Genomic DNA, 20215 nt, shown 5'->3' with positions numbered 1-20215 from the left:
GTTCGGACGGGTGATGAGATGTTACCTATTATCAGTTAAAGAGGATGATTTTTATTCCTTCTGAGGTTTATTTTGGATGTGTCTTCCAAGCATCTGGTTGACTGATCAAGGTTAGACGGATCAGTAGGCTGAACAGAGTCAGACCGACCGATTTCCTCAGTTCAAACTGAGGCGTCAACTTTCTGCGGTAAAGCAGTTTGATCAGGCTGAGGTTCAGCATCAACCGCTTGATCATTGACAAACCGTCTATAGACCGGAACCTCATCTTCATCATCAGAATAGATATTGAAATTTTCCATTCTGTTGTGAAGGTCGAAGGGTAATGCAGTGTTTCGTTCAATTGATTCATCAAAAACAACATGAGATGTTTCTTCAACCGTTAAAGTTCTAGTGTTGTAAACTCTATATGCTTTACTTACGGCTGAATAGCCCAACATTATTCCTTCATCGGATTTTGCATCAAAAGCGGTCAAATAACTTTTGTCGTTGATGTGAACATAACACTTACAGCCAAAGATTCTAAGATACCGGATGTTAGGAACTTTGTCATGGTATATTTCAAAAGGAGTTTTAGTTATGTTTAGTAATTAAAGACCGCTTTTGAGTATAGCAAGCAGTATTGATAGCTTCAGCCCAAAAATTTTGAGCAACACCCGAATCGGCTATCATGGACCTTGCGGCTTCCTTGATAGTTCGTATTCTTCTCTCAACCAGGCCATTTTGTTGAGGTGTTCTAGCACTAGACAACTAGTGCCTAATACCAGAATCATCAATAAAAGTAGTTAAAATGTTGTTTGTAAATTCGGTTCCTCGATCACTTCTGATTCGGTTAATTCGAATAGATTTCTCATTTTGTATCCTTAAAAGTAACTTTATCAGGTTCGACGTAGCTTGATTTTTAGATTCCAAAAATGTTACCCAAGTAATTCTAGAATAATCATCAACAACTACCATGGTATAATGCATGCCTCCTAGACTTGTTACTCTAACCGGACCAAATAGATCCATATGCAATAATTCTAAGCATCGTTCGGATTGAAAGTTTCATTTTCTTTTGAAAGATGATTTTATTTGTTTTCCCATTTGACATGCAGCACATACTTTAACTTTGGAAAATTTGATGTTTGGAAAACCATGAACCAATTCTTTAGAACATATAAAGTTTAAGGTTTTGAAGTTTAGATGGTTTAGCCGTTTGTGTCAGAACCAGTTCGGATCATTCCTAGCTATCATGCAAACAGGATTTTCAATTTTAGTTTTCCATTCAACTTTGTAAATGTTTCCCATCCGGTTTCCGGTTAATAGTGTATCACCTTGATAATTTTTAACAATGCATGCATGTTTATGAAATTCAACCGTGTACCCTATATCACACATTTGACTTATACTTAACAAGTTAAAATGCAGGTTTTCTACTAAAAGCACGTTATTTATGGACAGATTACCATGGACAATCTTACCCTTGCCCACGGTTCTACCTTTTGAGTTGTCACCAAAAGTGATCATTGCTCCGGTTTCATAGATGATATCGGCTAAAAGTTCGTTGTTGCCGGTCATGTGTCTTGAACAACCGTTGTCCAAGTACCATTCCGAGTTTTCCAGCCGCATGCTCCTCCTAACTTGCAAAAAATAAATATTTACACTTTTCTGGTACCCACATTCAGTTGGGTCCGTGGTTGATTAGTCCCTTTGAGATCCAGACTTTAATAAGTCGGATCACTTTCCCGGTGATAGTTTTAATCGATTTTCCGGTACCCGGCTTGACAATTTCTTGTCTGCGGAATAGTACCTTATGTTGTCGTGATTGTGGTGGTGTATTAGTTCTTTTTGAATGTGTGTCGGTTTGTCTGTTTACTGACCGGTTGGCTTTCCTTCTCTCAGGATGAAGCCATTTCTCCGAGTCGCTTGGACCTATATATTTTAATTCTTTTTCCAGTTTTAAATCATGTTCTGCCTCAGTGTCGGTTGAAGAGCTCTTGACAAATCTTACGAAAGAAAGATTGTCTTTTGTGAGTTTTATCCCGTTTGGAGAGGTCTTGTTGGAGGATATGTCGTTTTTGTAACCGAGACCGTATTTGCATTTAGGATGTCTTTTATAGTTACACATTTGATTTATGGCTTCACAGGATCTTTCCCAAGCAGCCGTAATATATCTAGTTTTTCATCTTCTTCAGTTACCGGTTGAACTGTCTTCTTGAGCTTCTCATTCTCTAAGGATAGTCCGACCGGTTCATATACCGTGGTTTCGCATGGCTCGCCAGCGGTACCACTTGACTCTTCGGTTTCATAGTTTGACCGAGTCGGTATATAAGTAGACAAGTTTCTGAACTCAGCGATCATGTCGTTGAGTGCAGTAACTAAATCTTCTTTAGTAAATTCATCAGATGCGAAATCAAATACCTCTTCTTCATGTTCCATAAAGCATGTAATTCTTTCTTCTTCGTTTTCGGTATCGGAGTTAGCCCAATCGCTTCCACCATCAGATGCAATGAGTGCCTTCTAGATTTCACTCCCTATACCGGTTTGTTGATTGTTGTTCCTTTGATAGTTGTTTCCTTGGTTGTCATTTCGTTGGTAATCATTTCTTTGATAGTTGTTTCCTTGATAGTTGTTTCCTTGGTAGTTGTTTCCCGGTTTCCGGTCATCTCTCCTCAGTTTTCTGCATTCTGGCCTGTAATGACCAAAACCATCACAGTTAAAACATCTTACATTTGATTTATCGGCATAGTTATAGTTGAAGTTGTTGTTCGATGGTTGATTCTTCTTCACGAATCTCCCAAATTTCTATGCTAGCATGGCCATCACGTCTTCACTAATCTGGTTAGCGCTTTTGACGGGAGTTGATGTTGATGCTTCATCTTCGATCCGAGATTTTATCTCGAATTCGTAAGCTTTCAGATCCTCAAACACGTCGTGCAACTTCATCTATCCGAGGTTGCTTGATTCCCTCATCACCATGATTTTGATATCTCATGCACTTGGTAAAGATCTCAAATCTTTTATGATGATCTCCCGGTTATCATATCTCTTTCCAAGTGTGTGTAGCTCGTTGACTACACTAGTGAACCGGTCACTAAATTATTTCATGTTTTCTCCCGGTTTCATCTTGATGTAATCATATTTTTGGGTTGCCACCAAGATTTTGTTCTCCTTAGTTCTATAATTTCCCTCATGAACCTGAATGATCGTTTCCCAGGCTTTCTTTGCATTTTGACAATCTGAGATTTTGTTGAAAGTGTTGTCGTCCATGGCTTTGAAAATATGTCTCATGCAATGGTTGTCCAGGTTGTTTCTTCTTCGATCTTCAGTCGTCCATGCTTCTATCTCCTTATTAATCTTTATCGGTCCCTCCTTTAGAACTTTTCTCATCTCATCGTCCAACGTGATCAGATGTAAGTATATTTGTTTCTTCCAGCCGCTAAACGCTTCACTGTTTAGCATCGATGGCTTGTCATTGTGGGTCATGCTTCCCATCTTCTTCGGTTGCTTGAATGTTAAGAAACCTCGCTCTGATACCACTTGTTAGGATCGAGATCGCCCTTGGAGGACCGGGGTCCGACTTTTAAGGGAGAACGCTTAACAACACAACACACACTAGTAATAGTCCAGTTAGAGACTAGAACCGCTCTTAACACTACACAAGCTGTCACAAACCTCTTGAACCGGGTTCAAGTGCGGAAGTGGTTTGTTTCAGCTTGAAGCAACACACACAGTTCGGTTTGGAAGGCATTTAGGAGATATCGGTTTAAGGAGAAAGCCGATTATGTTTAGGAAGATATTAGTTATTTCAGTTCGGTTTAGATGTTTCGGTTAAGTTTGAGTGAGTAAGCCGGAATATGAAAGTAAAGAACACGAGACAGGATTTTATGGATGTTCGGAGTTTAATCTCCTACGTCACCCCTTCTTCTCAAACAATGAGAAGGATATTCACTATGGAATATTACACAACCACAACACACAATCCGAACGAGTCTTATTTACTGCTCGTCGGTTACACCGCTCACAATGATGTAATACAATACTTTTTACTCAATGGTAAAATACACACACAATACTAAAACACTTTCGGGAATTTCAATCACTATTCGAGTTCGTGCGTAAGATCTCATGTTGCTGTTACTTCTCTCTTGTATGAGCTTTTTTGTAGTGATCTCACGCGTGACTGTTTTCTTCGGCACCGTGAGCTTCTATTTATATGGAAAATATGACAACGGTCATAATTTTCTCTCTCCTCCGGATTGGTCATCTGAAGCCACGCCGATCAGGTTCAAGTGATTGCGTGCACGCTTTGTTATATTGGACATTTGGCTGTCATGCATTTAGGCCAGTTTGCATTTTGGATACATGGCACACATGCACCAAGTATGCAGCCTGAATCTGATGTTGATTGTAGAGTTAGATAAACAGTTCATCATTGTTTTCGTTGCATGCTTCTGATCCGAATCTTTTCTTCTTGTATATTTCCTAGAAATCTTTATATCATCATATTACGTCATCATCTCAGATTCATCACTTTTCAAAAGTTTTCCGTTGAGCTTTTATGATCTTCAATAAAGAATGAGTCAGCCGGATGAAGATACTTTTACTAGCCGATCCGATTGAGGGTTATATCATCATATTACGTCATCTTCTCAGATTCATCACTTTTCAAAAGTTTTTCTTTGAGCTTTTATGATCTTCAATAAAGAATGAGTAAGCCGGATGATGATACTTTTACTAGCCGATACGGTTGAGGGAGTTCAGCCGATTTCATAGAGTATGACCGGATCATTTAGAACATGTACTTTAGTCGGTATGATGCGGCTTGATCTGTTCCTGCACAGGAAGATTGAGATTGATTAAGTTTTTTGGCCGGTTAAAATTAATCTACTTAATTTTTCTAACAATTTCTCCCTTTTTGATTATTTAGAATAAATATTCAAAACTTGTAGTGTATGGCCGGTTGAAAAATTAACTTCCTTAATTTTTCTAACAATTTGGCCGGTTGAAAAATTAACTTCCTTAATTTTTCTAACAAATAGTTTATTAATATTCACGTCAAAATCAAACATATATGTTGATAGTACCTCGATCATTTTTATATGATCACTATAAATGTTACTTGTTAGTAACTTCAATCAATAGTTTATTAATATTCACGTCAAAACCAAACATATTTGTTGATAGTACCTCGGTCATTTTTATGTGATCACTTTAAACGTTACTTGTTAGTAACTCTCGTGAATAGTTTATTAATATTCACGTTAAAATCAAACCTATCAGTTTATAGTACCTAATCATTTTTACGTGATTACTCTAAACGTTACTTGTTAGTAACTACCGTGAATAGTTTAATAACATTCACATCAAAATCAAACATATATGTTGATAGTATCCTGATCATTTTTACGTGATCACTCTAAATGTTATGTGTTAGTAAATCTTGTGAATAGTTTATTAATATTCACGTCAAAATAAAACATATTTGTTGATAGTATCTCGATCATATTTATATGATCACTCTAAAGGTTATTTGTAAGTAACTCCCGAGAATAGTTTATTAACATTTACGTCAAAATTAAGCATATTTGTTGATTGTACCTCGATCATTTTTAACGTAATCACTCTAAGAGCTTGTTTGAGGAAAGGGTTATTAGGGTAATGTCTGGGTTTGTTCCAAAAACCAAGAAGTGGTCTCTCAAAAACTAATCTTGGTACCCATGTTTGACCAAATTAGAAAAAACCCAAGTTTTTAATTTTCTTTCCATTTTTACCCTTCTCCTTTTTCACTTTCTCCTATCCTATCCTATCCTATCCTCATCTTCTTATCCAAAATCCTATCTCTTTCATGTTCTCCACCCACACCCAAGCCACACCCAAGCCACGCCCAAGCCACGCCCAAGCCACGCCCCACCCACGCCTAAGTTCACGCTCCACGCACCACACCCACGCCCCCCGCCCCCCGCCCCACGCACCACGCACTACTCCCACGCACCACCCCACGATCCACTCAATTGCGTACCACGCATTTCAATTAACACGTGAAAATGTTCACAAACCATTCAGTATAAGGAAAGACTATACATTTCTCGGATCAAAGTATTTCAAACCAAAACAATAGAACTAACTAAAGCCTAAATCCTAAACTAAAATCCTAAAACCATAAAACTTCATACTCAACATGCAAAAATAGTAAAATCATCGGGGAGTAGTCGAACTAACCTCAATAATGCTGGGCGAACGTCAGGCTCAGCGTTTCCGGGGCTTGGCGATCGTCGGGAGTCGGCTTATAGCTTTAAGTAGCCACTACTTCACATACATGTTCTTACTTCTCACATACATGTCGTGACGTGCAATCATCCGCGGTGTACAATTCTACTCAATGACCTTATGTTGTAGTCCACAATTCACATCATACTGGTACGAAAACAAATTTTAGAAATGAAATTCAACACTCACAAAGCCAAACAACAATACTTATTGAGAGAACTTATAATTAATGATGTTGTTGAAATGTGAGATGTTATTGATAGACGTTGGTGATGGGAATGTTCCGCTGACCTAAAATTAGAAGCATAAGTACTTTCTCATCGCCGAGCTTGAAGTATTGACCAATTCTTCGACCTAACCACCATAATGCTTGGAGATGCTCTTAAAAGTACCACAGAATGTAGAGCGAAATCTCTAAATCTTTTGAATTTGTTTCTTTTCAAACAGAGATAAACATACATTCCATCTTTATGCAAATTCAATTCACATCATAGACAAAAATTAAAGCGAGAAATTAGGAAACGGAAATTAATGTTCATTTCAAATGTAATCAAACATATGGTAGAGAGACGCTGAAGAAATGTGTAGGAGATTTGGTGATTGCATGCCAATTTCTCAAAGTAATCATCATTTCTGGCGTCTAATTAAAAAATAATTAAATTTTAACATTTTTCTATAGAATTTGCGACATCTAAATGTTTATACGGACATTTGGGACGTCATTTGCGATGAAAAAGTTACCTCAAAAAATTGCTATAGATTTTCAATTTATTTTCTACGGTTTTTTTTGTCAAATTATCAAATTTTTGATGCTAAACATTCTATGGATTTTATCTCGAACATGTACTATAGTAATTTTGCGATGTCTAATCATGCATCTATTATTTGTGACTGTGTTTCCTTGATTTATTAAGATTTGTGACGGATGGTAGTTTGTGTGATAAATACCGTCGCAAAACCCGTCGAATATCACTGACGGTCTACAACTGTTGGTAAATTTGTGTTGCTAATAAAACATTTTTTTTAGTGATATATATATATATATATATATATAATGATGAGAGAAAAAATAAAAGTAATTAATTAGAAGAAATAATATATATATATATATATTATATACTCTAAGATAAAAAAAAATTAGGAAAGAGAAATTTGTAATTATATTGCGAGTTTAATAAATCATATTAAACGTTATAATATATTATATTATATATAAATATTGAAGAAAATAATTAAGAAAATTTAATTAGGTAGAAAAATTAATATATATATATATATATATTTTAGGTGAGAGAAATGTTTAATATTATTATTTAAAATATTTATTTATAAAAAATAAAATTAATTAATATAAATATAATTATTATAATATATATATATATTTATTTATTGATATATTATTATATAGATTATTAAATAATTAATATAATTATTACGTATATATTTAATTATTTATTCATATATAGATTATAAAATAATTAATAAAATTATAAATTTAAATAATATTAATATTAATAAATAATTATTATAAAAAAATATATGAATAAAAATAAAAATAAGAGTTAATATATATATATATATATATATATATATATATATATATATATATATATATATATATATATATATATATAAATGAGGAAATAGAAAATAAAAAGATAAATTATTTATTAGAGATACAAAATTTTATATATATATATATATATATATATATATATATATATATATAAAATAAAAATGAAAATTAATTAAGAAAGGTATATTATAGATATAGGATAAAATATTATATATATTTATATATATATGATTAAAAATATTAATTTAATTAATTAGAAGAGAAAGAATATATATATAAAAATTAATAAATTAATTCTTTTGGAAATTTTGAAATTTTATTGTGAGTTTATTGAATCATATTAAATAGTTAATATATATATATATATATATATAAATAAATAAATATATAAAGATGAGAGAAAATAATAAAATAAATTAATTAGATAGAGAAATTAATATATAGAGATTTTAGGTGAGAGAATTTTTTATATTTGTTTTTAAAATATTTATTTATTAAAAAAATTAAAATATATATAATTTTTATTTTATTAAAAAAAGTATAAAAATTATTTATAATAATATAAAATAACATAATTATTAGAGATACAAAATTTGTATTATATATATATATATATATATATATATATATATATATATATATATATATATATATATATATATATATATATATTTATTCAGAGAGAGAAAGGAGACAAGGAAGAAAAAATTAAATTAGAGGGGAAATTTGAGGAAATGATCCTAATAATAGGCCTAAATACGGAAAGTCTGAGGGCATAAATTAAATAGCGCTATTGACCCTCTTTTTTTTAATGACAATTATACCCTTGCGTGACGCAAACGAAACCTTATAAAATCAATTTTTTTTTCATTTTTGATTCATTTTCTCTCTCATCTTTGTCTTCTTCATTGTAAACCCTAATGGCGGAGAAGACTTTCTCTTCTTTTCATCGGCGAAGAATAAATGGAAGAGGCAACATTCTACTATATTCAATGGCGTAGAGCGGTGAAGAACTTCCAACGGCGAACTGCAGCTCCAACGGCGAACTGCGGCTCCAACGACGAACGACGACGGCCAAAGATAAAATTTCTACTATATTCGTTTATATTTTGTGTTGATTTCGTTTACATATGATTGTTTATGTTGTTTTCGTTTATAGAACGTTATTGATTCGCCCTGATTCGTTAAATGCAGGTTGGTTGGTTGGTTGATTTGTATATGACTGTTGATGGGCTTTTAAGTTAGTTGTGTCACGCGGTTGCGTCACGTGGGTGCGTCAAGGAAACTATCTCCTCCAAGGACAGACGCGGCGGCCTTCTTTCAATTGTCGCGAACCACCGCTCATCCTCTGATGATCTGTTGTCGTCGGTGGTATGCCCGTCCCTGGCTTACGCCAACACTTTGTTTTTCCGGTCGGCCTACAACGTTCAGGTGATTGTGGAAGATAACGAGCCAAAGGAAAAACTGTTGAATCGATTCAGGAGGGAGGTCATGAGGGCCGACATCATCCAGGAATGCAAACACAGAAGGTTCTTTGAGAATAAGCAGGATGAAGTTAAACGCAGGACCTGACCCGCGCCGCCGCCAAGCGCAATCGTCGAAGGTGGTTGGTGGTTTTTGTTCGCCTCTTTTCTCTTTCATCCTAACTAACTAACTGAAACTACACTATATATGATAGCTTCTTTTAGAATTCATAGCCTGGGATTGGAGATAACCAAACTAGAGATAGAAATCCTTAACTTAGTCATTCTCAGCTTCTCTAATCTTCCTTTTTTTCATATGATTAATTAATTACTCTAAATTGGATGGGAAAATATGCATACATAGTTAGTTGGTTCCTCATTAAGATCCAAATCTTCTTTGTTTTTCTTGTTTGCAATTGCAATAGAAATGCCCCCATTTTGCTTAAACCTTGGTTTATCAATTGACACTAACAATTGTTCGTCCTTGGAATGGAATAAAAAAATCACTTTATTATAGTATGGACTTGAGTGTGTAATGATCTCTAAAATAGGTTTGTATGTAGAATTCTATTTAGAAATAAAAAATCTTTATTAGAGTTGTTTAGAACACTATTACTTCTAATGGATTTCATTTTTTGATTTGCCCCTTTTGAAACTCTTATCTCTTTTTCATATCGGATTGATGTTGGTGCACACATCTATCTATTGGAGGATATTTTAATGATTGAAATGCAAATGGTCATTTAAATGAATGATGTTTCTTACTTAATAATTGTGCAGACGAACGATGTTTAGGGGTCCATCAACACAGAAAAGACAAGAAGGCAGCAACGGTACCAACCCGAAAGCCCAAAAAGATACAAGAGATGATGATAACTGAGAAGTTCCTGAAAACCTTCCCTAGACACTGTTGTTTTTTGGGAAAGCCCAGAAAGACATTGTTGTTATGTATTATGTATGTAAGAATGTATGTATGAGCCCTAAAAGGCTTTTTATTTTATCCATGTAATTTTGGCTTTGGCTTGTAGATGAATTATGGAAAGAGTGATTGGAGTTTTATTGGAGATTAGTATGCCAAATTAATTCAAGCAATGTTCTTGTTTCTTCAAATGCTGATTATTATTAATAAAATATTTTGAGTTATATATCAACCCATAGTTAAAAAATTAAACAATCTTTACTTGCAAAAGAAAATTAATTCAACTAAAAGAAAGACTAATAAATAAAAAAGAGTGTTATATTTTGCTATCTATCAGGAAGAAGCTAGTAATTCAGATTGATTAGCAAAGCCAAAAGATGATGTCTTCCTCCTTTCGCCTTGACCGTACTTTTCATTCCATTTCGAAGCTCGTTCATGTTGGATGCCTCATCATTCGTAAACACAAGCCAAGAGAATTTTAGCCATGTTATTTTCCTGATACCTCCATGGACTGTTTTAGCTAAGAGAATTTTGAGTATCTTGACACTTTCACCAAACCATTGCAAACATCATTCGTAAACACAAGTGTTCAGTAGTTGTTTTCTTCCTATTATGGAAAATCCATAGAAACAAAATAAAAATTAAATTCAATAGTTAGTTACCTCTGATAATAAAGTTGAGGCAGTTATGTTGATAAAACTTGTGCCTGCTTCAGTTGCAAGTGTCTTAGCAATAAGGGTTTTCCCAGTTTCAGGAGGTCCAAAAAGTAATATCCCCTTGCAAGGCTAAAACAAACAAACAAAAGTATATTCCTTTTTTCTTTTCTAAATGGGTGTATTATGATGAAATAGACTAATGAAACAGTACTACTAGTAGTAATTCAATCATTCTCCTTCTACTGAACGATTTAAGAGGCACCTGCGTGACGCACCTGCGTCACGCACCCGGATTCCGCTACAACAGTGGTTTTACCTAATCAATCTTTAATCCCCAAACCCTAACAAGCAATGTGTTTAAAAAAAGAAATAAAGGAAGGAGAAAGCATACCAGTAGCAGCGAACATGGTTGTTTAGTTGGGATTCCGACGTCTTCGTCGGGGATTGTCGCATTTTTAGAGAGAAGGAGGAGAAGGGGAAAAGGGGAAGTGAAGAGAGAGAACAAGGAAAAAAGAAATGAAAAGAAATGGGAAGATGTATAATTTTTCTAATTATATAGTAATGGAATTGTGGACTTTTCACAATACACTCGGGTGCGTCACGCAACTTGAGGATGCGTGACACAAGAGAGACATTTTTGTCAGAAAAAAAGAGGGTCACAAGCGCTATTTAAATTATGCCCCACACCATACGCATTTAGGCCTAATATTAGGGTCATTTCATCAAATTTCCCTATTAGAGAGAAAATAAAAATAAAAATTAATTAAAAAATATTATATATATATATATATATATATATATATATATATATATATATATATATATATATATATATATATTTGAAAATGAGATAAAAAATAAATATATAAAACTATTTAATAAAGAGAAATTTGTAATTTTATTGTTAGTTTAATAAATAATATTAAACATTATAAAATATAATAATAGTATTATTATGTATATTATAAATATTTATATATCAAAATAAATAAATATTAAATAATATATATAAAAAAATATTAATGAATTTATATAAAATTATTGAAGAAAAAAATATATATATGAAAGATAAAATAATAAAAATATTAATTAGTAAAGGGAAATTAATAATTATGAAAGGGAAATAAATTAGTAATTATTAGAAAATATATTTTGAGAATTATTATGTATATTATAATTGTTTATACATAAATTAATAAATATTTATTATATAAATTTAAAATTATTAATAATATAACATATATTTATATTGTGTGAAAATAAAAATTATTTATATAAAATTAATGAAGATAAATAATTATATATAAAAATAAAAATATATTAAATATTAAATATTAAATATATAAATATATAAATATAAACAATATTAATAAGTTTATATAAATTTAATGAAAAAAAAGAATATATATATGAGAGATAAAATAATAAAAATATTAATTAGGAAAGAGAAATTAATAAAGATGGATAGTGAAATAAATTAGAAATTATTAGAGGAGAGAATTTGAGACTTATTATTATTATTTATACATAAAATTATTAAATATTTAATATATAAATATAAAATGATTAATAATATAATATAGATTTTATATAATTTGTGTGAAAATAAAAATTATTTATATAAAATTAATAAAAATAATAATATTTTTATACGAAAATATTAAATAAAAAAAACATAAATTAATAATTATGATATAAGAGATAAATTAATAATTATAGATACGTAATTATTAATAGAGGAGAGAAATCATATAAAATATATAAAATGTATAGAAATGTGCGTAAATCTCACTGTATATGTTTTTTATATTATATTATATTATATGGTTTAACATTGAAAATACATTATAAAAAATAAATAGAATTATTAAAAATTATATAAACACAATGATAGAATATAAACAAAATAAATTAATAAAGATAAGTATAATAATATATATTTAATGTTTAAATTTTTTAACATACTATATTAAAATAAAAAATAAAATAATCTTATTTTAAATTTTATTCACTTTATATATATATATATATATATATATATATATATATATATATATATATAATAATTAAAAAGTTTTTATATGGTTAAGAATGTCTTGCGTTAATTAAATTTGGTGTTTAATTTGCTTAGTTTGTTAAAGAGTTGTACTTGTTTGTTTTGTTATATTGTAATTCAAAACACATGTATAACATTTTAATTTTATTTTTAACTGTTTTAAGTTGATGCGCTACTTAACCCACAATTCGACACAAGTATCCATTTACTCTCAAATATATATATATCCAAATTAACCACAGTTCTCGATCATGTAATCAGGACACATTGAAATTTAGAATTATATATATATATATATATATTAGTTAGTTAAAAAGTTGAACTTATATTATTAATAATGTCCAGCATTCATCAAATTTGATGTTAAATCAAATTTGATGTTAAATTTAAAATATAAGGTCTTATTAGCTTAGTTGGTTAAAAGTTGTATTTTTGTTTTTGTTAAATTCCAAGTTCGAAACATACCTATAACATTTTTAATTTTATTTTTAAAGGTTTTAAGTTTATGGGCGGGGTCAACCCACATGTCAACCGAAGTATTCAATTACTCTCACATATATATTTCAATTAACCACAACTCTCGACCCGACAATCCGGATATTTTGAAATTAAATATTATTATATATATATTATTATAGTTAGTTAGTTAAAATTTAAACATATATTTTAAAATATTTGTGTTAATCAAATTTGGTGTTAAATTTAAAATATAAAGTCTTATTAGTCTAATTAGTTAAAGAATTTTCCTTGTTTTGTTAGGTTATAAATTTAAAACATACTACATACCTTTAACATTTTTAACTTTCTTTTTAATCGTTTTAAGTTTATGAATGGATCAACCCACAATCCAACTCAAGTATCTATTTACTCTCACATATATATCGAAATTAAGCACAACTCTCGATCCGATAATTTAAACACTTTAAAATTAAGTATCATTATATATGTGTAAGTTTTATGGAAGATTAAACCCTCATAATATTAAATTTTTAATTTAACCATTCAAATCTCGTGGACGGATCAACATATGTATTAACAATCTCACACCTTTATTTATATAAGCATTGTCATTCTAAAACTCCATTATTATATAAATACCATTTTAATATAACATAACTTAATTAATTTATATTCTCTCACCACAACATTATAACTAAATTTATGTTATGATCAACTTAATCTTGTATATTTAGAAACGATGTAAAGGTACATTTCGTCATTTTCTTGCTTGAAATTTAGGAGGAGAAAGAAACTCAATACTCCTCTCATCCATGAGCTCTCCTTCCATTCTATATATTAAAAAAAAGAAAACCTTAAAAAATCTATAAAAAAAATTAAAACTTATGTAAATATAATATTGAAAGTTCATCCACAATATTGAAACTTAAATTTAAGATTTAACTCTATAATCTTAATTTGTTAAATTTTGTCTTTATAATTAGTAGTTATAAATTTCGTTGACCAATAAAACATCTTAATCTTATTATTTAATTTAACTATTTAAATTTTGTGGACAGATCAACCCGCGTATTAACCATCTCACTCATTTATTTATATATAACGAGTCGTGCATTATGCTTCTAGTACCGGGTGACTTGTAGTTAAACATTATTATATATAAATAACATTTTAATATAACATAATGTTAATCATATATATTTTCTCTCCACAACATCATAACTAAATTTAGTTTGTTAATATGCGAGTTAATCCATTCACAAAATTAAAAATCTTAAATTAAAAAAATAAGAATAAGAAGATTTATTCATCCACAAAACTTACAACTATTTATTATAAATACAACATTTTAACCAACAAAATTTTAAGGTTGGTTACTCATTCATTTATATAAAACGATGCTTATAGGACCTGATAACTTGTAATTAAACATTATTATATACCCATACCATTTTAATATAATATAATGTCATTCATTTACATTTTTACACCTCAAAACCATAACTAAATTTATTTTGTTATGTCACTTAACTTAATCTTTATATTTATAAATGTGTAAACATTATGCCAATATCTTGTTATAAATTTAATATGAGAGAAACACAATACTCCTCTCATCCATGAGCTTTCTAAGCACATTAAAGACTGAACTTCCTCACCGGATAGAACAAACTGGTGTAGCCCCTCAACTGCTTCTTGTTATCCGAATGATTGTTCTTCTAAATATGTATTGAGTAACTACAATGTAACATCAATTCCTTTTTTATAGGTCAAACTAAACTTTGATTACCACGGTTCTAATAAATCACATTTAATTCTGAACTAATGATATTAAGATAATTTATCTTTTTATAGACTTTAAACAAAAATTTAGAGAAAATTAAAATTAGTCAAATATATATATATATATATATATATTTAAATTGATTGGAAAAAAAGTTAGACATGTAGTTGGATAATTAGTATTTTTAAATGTAATATAATAATTTAATAGAAAAATTCACATAAGAATATCAACAAGAAGATCTCTTAATTTCTTTTTGTGAAAAAAGAATAATATTGTTCTTAGAGTTTGAATATTTTTTTACTAAAACAATTAACATGAAGAATATCTATTATTTTCCTTTGTGAAAAATTTCACACTAATAAGTTAGGTCTAGTTTATAATCAAATTTTAAAGCAAAATATTATAAATCTTAAAACTAATAACTCACCATTAAAAATAATTTTTCCATATATAAAAATTAATTTAAGGTCAAATATTGAATATGTGACGGTGAAAAAAAAGAACAATAAAAAGAATTATATGAATCATTTTTAATAAAAAAAACATTAATTTCAAAGGCAAAATTTGCGTATGTAAGTAAGAATTTAGTATGGCTTAAAACATGAAATAAAGTATAGATTCTGTTGAAATATTTATAAGTCCTGATCCATAATGTTAAGACATCTTTTGTAACTTTATATTTTTAGTTTTAAAATGTAGTTATAGTAGTTTTTATTTATTAAGAGATCTTCCTAGTTAATTTTTTGAGAAAAGTAAAACCATAAATAATTTTTGGAAATTTTTGTCTTAAAAGTTTAGGTTTTAGGTTAGATCAATGTCTTTAATTATTTTGATATAAGTGAAGGTATTCATCTAGAGGATGTATTACATAATTTCATACTCTATTCTTATATTCTTGTTTTGTATTTAAAGAATTTAGAGAATAACCTTATTAATCAATAGACTCATTTAAATGTACGCATAAAATATAGCGTTCACATTTTAAACATGCATCTCTTATTGTCGTTACATCTTTTAGAGTGGTGATAAGAAACTTCTCCCGATTTGAATTAATTGAGATTTATGAATGTAAAACATTTAATATATGATTTAAAAAATGTAATCGTAAAACACATAAGGGAACGAGGCACCCAAAGATTGGGCCAAAAAGGCCCATGCGCCTGGGGTTGGGCCGAATTAGGTTTAGCGCGTGAGTTTGATAAAGAAAACCCTAATTTTGAGTATAAATAGCGACAATCGCCCACATCTTTGATTGTATTCCTCTAAGTGTTTCTTCCTCTTTTCTCTCTAGATGTACTCATTAGTGAAGAAGTCCGAAATAGAAGCTATTTGTGATGTTTGCTAGATTCAATATTAATATTTGAGTGATGAGGTTTCACATTGATACTATTAGATATATCATGGTCTTAGTGCTCGATATAGGATGTGGGATATTCATAAGTTGTTTCAACATATTAATTGCATATTCAAAACTAAATCAAAGGATAAAAGGTATATATTATTGTGTATCCTCCTTAATTAATGTTTAGTGAATGAATTATAAAAGATTAACTATTATGGTTTCAGATATTTGATTTTTCTTATTGTTTAATATGTTCAATTTTTTTTTTCAGAATACTCTGACCAAGATCACGCCAAACAGCCAAGATCGTGGAAGGAAGTATCGTCATTTATCAGGACTATTGGTGATCCTGAATATGATGGTATCATTGCCTTAGGGGTAGTTTAATATTGTTGATTAGGGAAGGGAAAAGTAAACATGTCTTTCTGTAAATTTAAATAGCCATTTAAGTTGTATTTAAGTTGTGCGACTCTTTTCCATTAATGACCTTGTAATTAATTTAATAGATTACAAGATTTCTTTAAGTTGATTGTATTAAATGATTTCAAACTTTTCATGTTATAAAAATATTATTTTTAGTAATTCAAACGAGATGTTAATAGATTTCAAAACTCATAAATCTTTTTATTGAATTAAAAAAAACTAGCATGACACTTATAATCATGACCACCCATTCACAATTATAAATTATTATTTTGTTATCATCACTATTATAACTATAAAATAGATAAATATGACATAAATAAAAAATAATCTTTAACATATTTTTTTAGAATTTAAAATATTAACTCCATAAAATTTATTAAAGTCAAAGAAAAATAATTTTATATGTATTATAATATAAAATTAATTATTATAATAAACCCAACGAAAATATTTAATATAATACTTAAATCTTATTAAACCGTATTGAATACCAAGGTATTGAATACCAAGGAGTTTAATATATTAGTTTAAATACACATATTTGAGACTTTATTGAGATTGATAATAATTTTATATTACTGTAATATTATTTATATTATTGTAATATTATTGAAATCTAATTAAATTATCTGAATATATGAAAATTTTAATTTTCATTTAAAGTTTTGAATTATTTAAATTAATTCTCTTTTTAAATAAATAATATTATTAACGGAAAGTGACATTTTTATTCATTTTTATTTTTTAAAATTTATTAAAGTTAAAGGGAAATAATTTTATTTGTATTATAATATAAAATTAATTATTATAATAAACCAAATGAAAATATTTAATAAAATAATTTAATCGTATTAAACGTATTTACGTTGAATACCAAGGAGTTTAGTATATTAGTTTAAATACACATATTTGAGACTTCATTGAGATTGATAATAATTTCATATTACTGTAATATTATTTATATTACTGTAATATTATTTAAATCTAATTAAAGTATCTGAATATAGGAAAATTTTAATTTTCATTTAAAGTTTTGAATTATTTAAATTAATTCTATTTTTAAATAAATAATATTATTAATGGAAAGTGATATTTTATATTCATTTCTATTTTTTAAAATTTATTAAAGTTAAAGGGAAATGATTTTATTTGTATTATAATATAAAATTAATTATTATAATAAACCCAATGAAAATATTTAATAGAATACTTAAATCGTATTAAACGAATACCAATCAGTTTAATATATTAGTTTAAATACACATATTTGAGCAATTAAGATTGATAATAATTTTATATTACTGTAATATTATTTATATTATTGTAATATTATTTAAATCTAATTAAATTATCTGAAGGAAATTTTAATTTTCACTTAAAGTTTTGAATTATTTAAATTAATTTTATTTTTAAATAAATAATATTATTAATGGAAAGTGACATTTTGTATTCATTTCTATTTTTTTAAATTTATTAAAGTTAAAGGGAAATGATTTTATTTGTATTATAATATAAAATTAATTATTATAAAATAGATATTACTTTTTTTAGGTAAATGTTGAACAAAATTATAAAATTGTATAAAAAGTATATTTTACAAAATTTATATATTAGATTACACCCTATCATTTTTAAATTATTATTTTGTCATCGTCACTATTATAACTATAAAATATAAAGATAAATATGACATAAATAAAAATTGATTTTTAACATATTTAAAAAAAAAAAATTAGTTAACCCAATATTCCTACCTATAATGTATTTCAATTTAGGATATTTAAAATTAGTAATTGATGTCTTAACCTTTAAGCTATTATAATTAGTTAAGTTAAATATTTTTTTAAAAATAAAATAACATATTCTTATTTAATCAATAAATTAATAATTAATTAATTAAAATAATTTTTTATTCTTAAAATTTATTAATTTTTGTATGGTTAAAGTTAAATATAACTTTTATATTATTAATTATTTAAATATATATATTTATATTATTTAAATATAAAATAAAATTTTATTATTTTAATATATAAAAATGAAGAAAATTGTATTTATAAAAAATATTAATTCTTACATTGGTATTAGAAAAAAATTAATTAAAAGGAATAAATTAAGAGAAATATATATATATAAAAGGAGAGAAAAATATAAATTAGAAGAGAAAAAAAATAATTATGATAAATAAATTAGGAAATAGAAATTATATAATGATATATATATATAGATTAAAAGTTAATATAATTAAAACTATTTTTATTCTTAATATTTATTAATTTTTGTATGATTAAGATTGAATATTATTTTTTATATTATTATATATTTTAAATATATGTACTTATATTTTTAAAATATATAATAAATCTTTAATATTTTAATATAACATAATTAAAATTGTATTTATAAAATTTATTAATTTTTCGTATGTTAATGTTAATCAATAAATTAATAATTAATTAATTAAAATAATTTTTTATTCTTAAAATTTATTAATTTTTGTATGGTTAAAGTTAAATATAACTTTTATATTGTTAATTATTTAAATATATATATTTATATTATTTAAATATAAAATAAATATTTATTATTTTAATATATATAAATTAAGAAAATTGTATTTATAAAAATATTAATTCTTACATTGTTATTAGAAAAAAATTAATTAAAAAGAATAAATTAGGAGAAATATATATATATATATATATATAAAAGGAGAGAAAAATATAAATTATAAGAGAAAAAAAATAATTATGATAAATAAATTAGGAAATATAAATTATATAATGATCTTAATGATTGTGGGAGTTATTATATATATATTAAAAGTTAATATAATTAAAATCATTTTTTATTCTTAATATTTATTAATTTTTGTATAATTAAGGTTGAATAAAAATTTTTATATTATTATATATTTTAAATATATGTACTTATATTTTTAAAATATATAATAAATCTTTAATATTTTAATATAATATAATTAAAATTGTATTTATAAAATTTATTAATTTTCGCATGTGTGAGAAAAAAACTTATTAAAAAAGAGAAATATATTAGAAGAGAGAAATAATAATTAAAAGAAATAAATTAAAAATATAAATTAGATAATGATAAAAATCTAGATGATTGTAGAGAAAGTTTGCTATACACTTTCACTATTTTAAATTAAGAGTTATTATATATATAAATTAGAAGTTAATATAATTAAAATAATTTTTTATTCTTAAAATTTATTAATTTTGTATGGCTAAAGTTAAATATAACTTTTTATATTATAAATTAT

The 20215-nt window shown here is 27.2% G+C and overlaps 1 protein-coding gene across 1 annotated transcript; it reads left to right on the top strand.

Moving 5' to 3' along the window:
* Positions 1-9013: 9013 nt before the first annotated feature.
* LOC124943338 (30S ribosomal protein S21, chloroplastic-like) lies at positions 9014-9397 on the top strand. The gene is made up of 2 exons (XM_047483857.1): positions 9014-9019; positions 9071-9397. Exons 1-2 carry the CDS (start codon positions 9014-9016, stop codon positions 9395-9397), a joined length of 333 nt encoding a protein of 110 aa, XP_047339813.1.
* The last annotated feature ends 10818 nt before the right edge of the window (positions 9398-20215 follow it).

The sequence above is a fragment of the Impatiens glandulifera genome, chromosome 6, assembly GCF_907164915.1.
Source record: "Impatiens glandulifera chromosome 6, dImpGla2.1, whole genome shotgun sequence".
Lineage (NCBI taxonomy): Eukaryota > Viridiplantae > Streptophyta > Magnoliopsida > Ericales > Balsaminaceae > Impatiens > Impatiens glandulifera.
The sequence above is the reverse complement of the archived record's forward strand: the minus strand, read 5'-3'. Positions and strand labels throughout refer to the sequence as shown.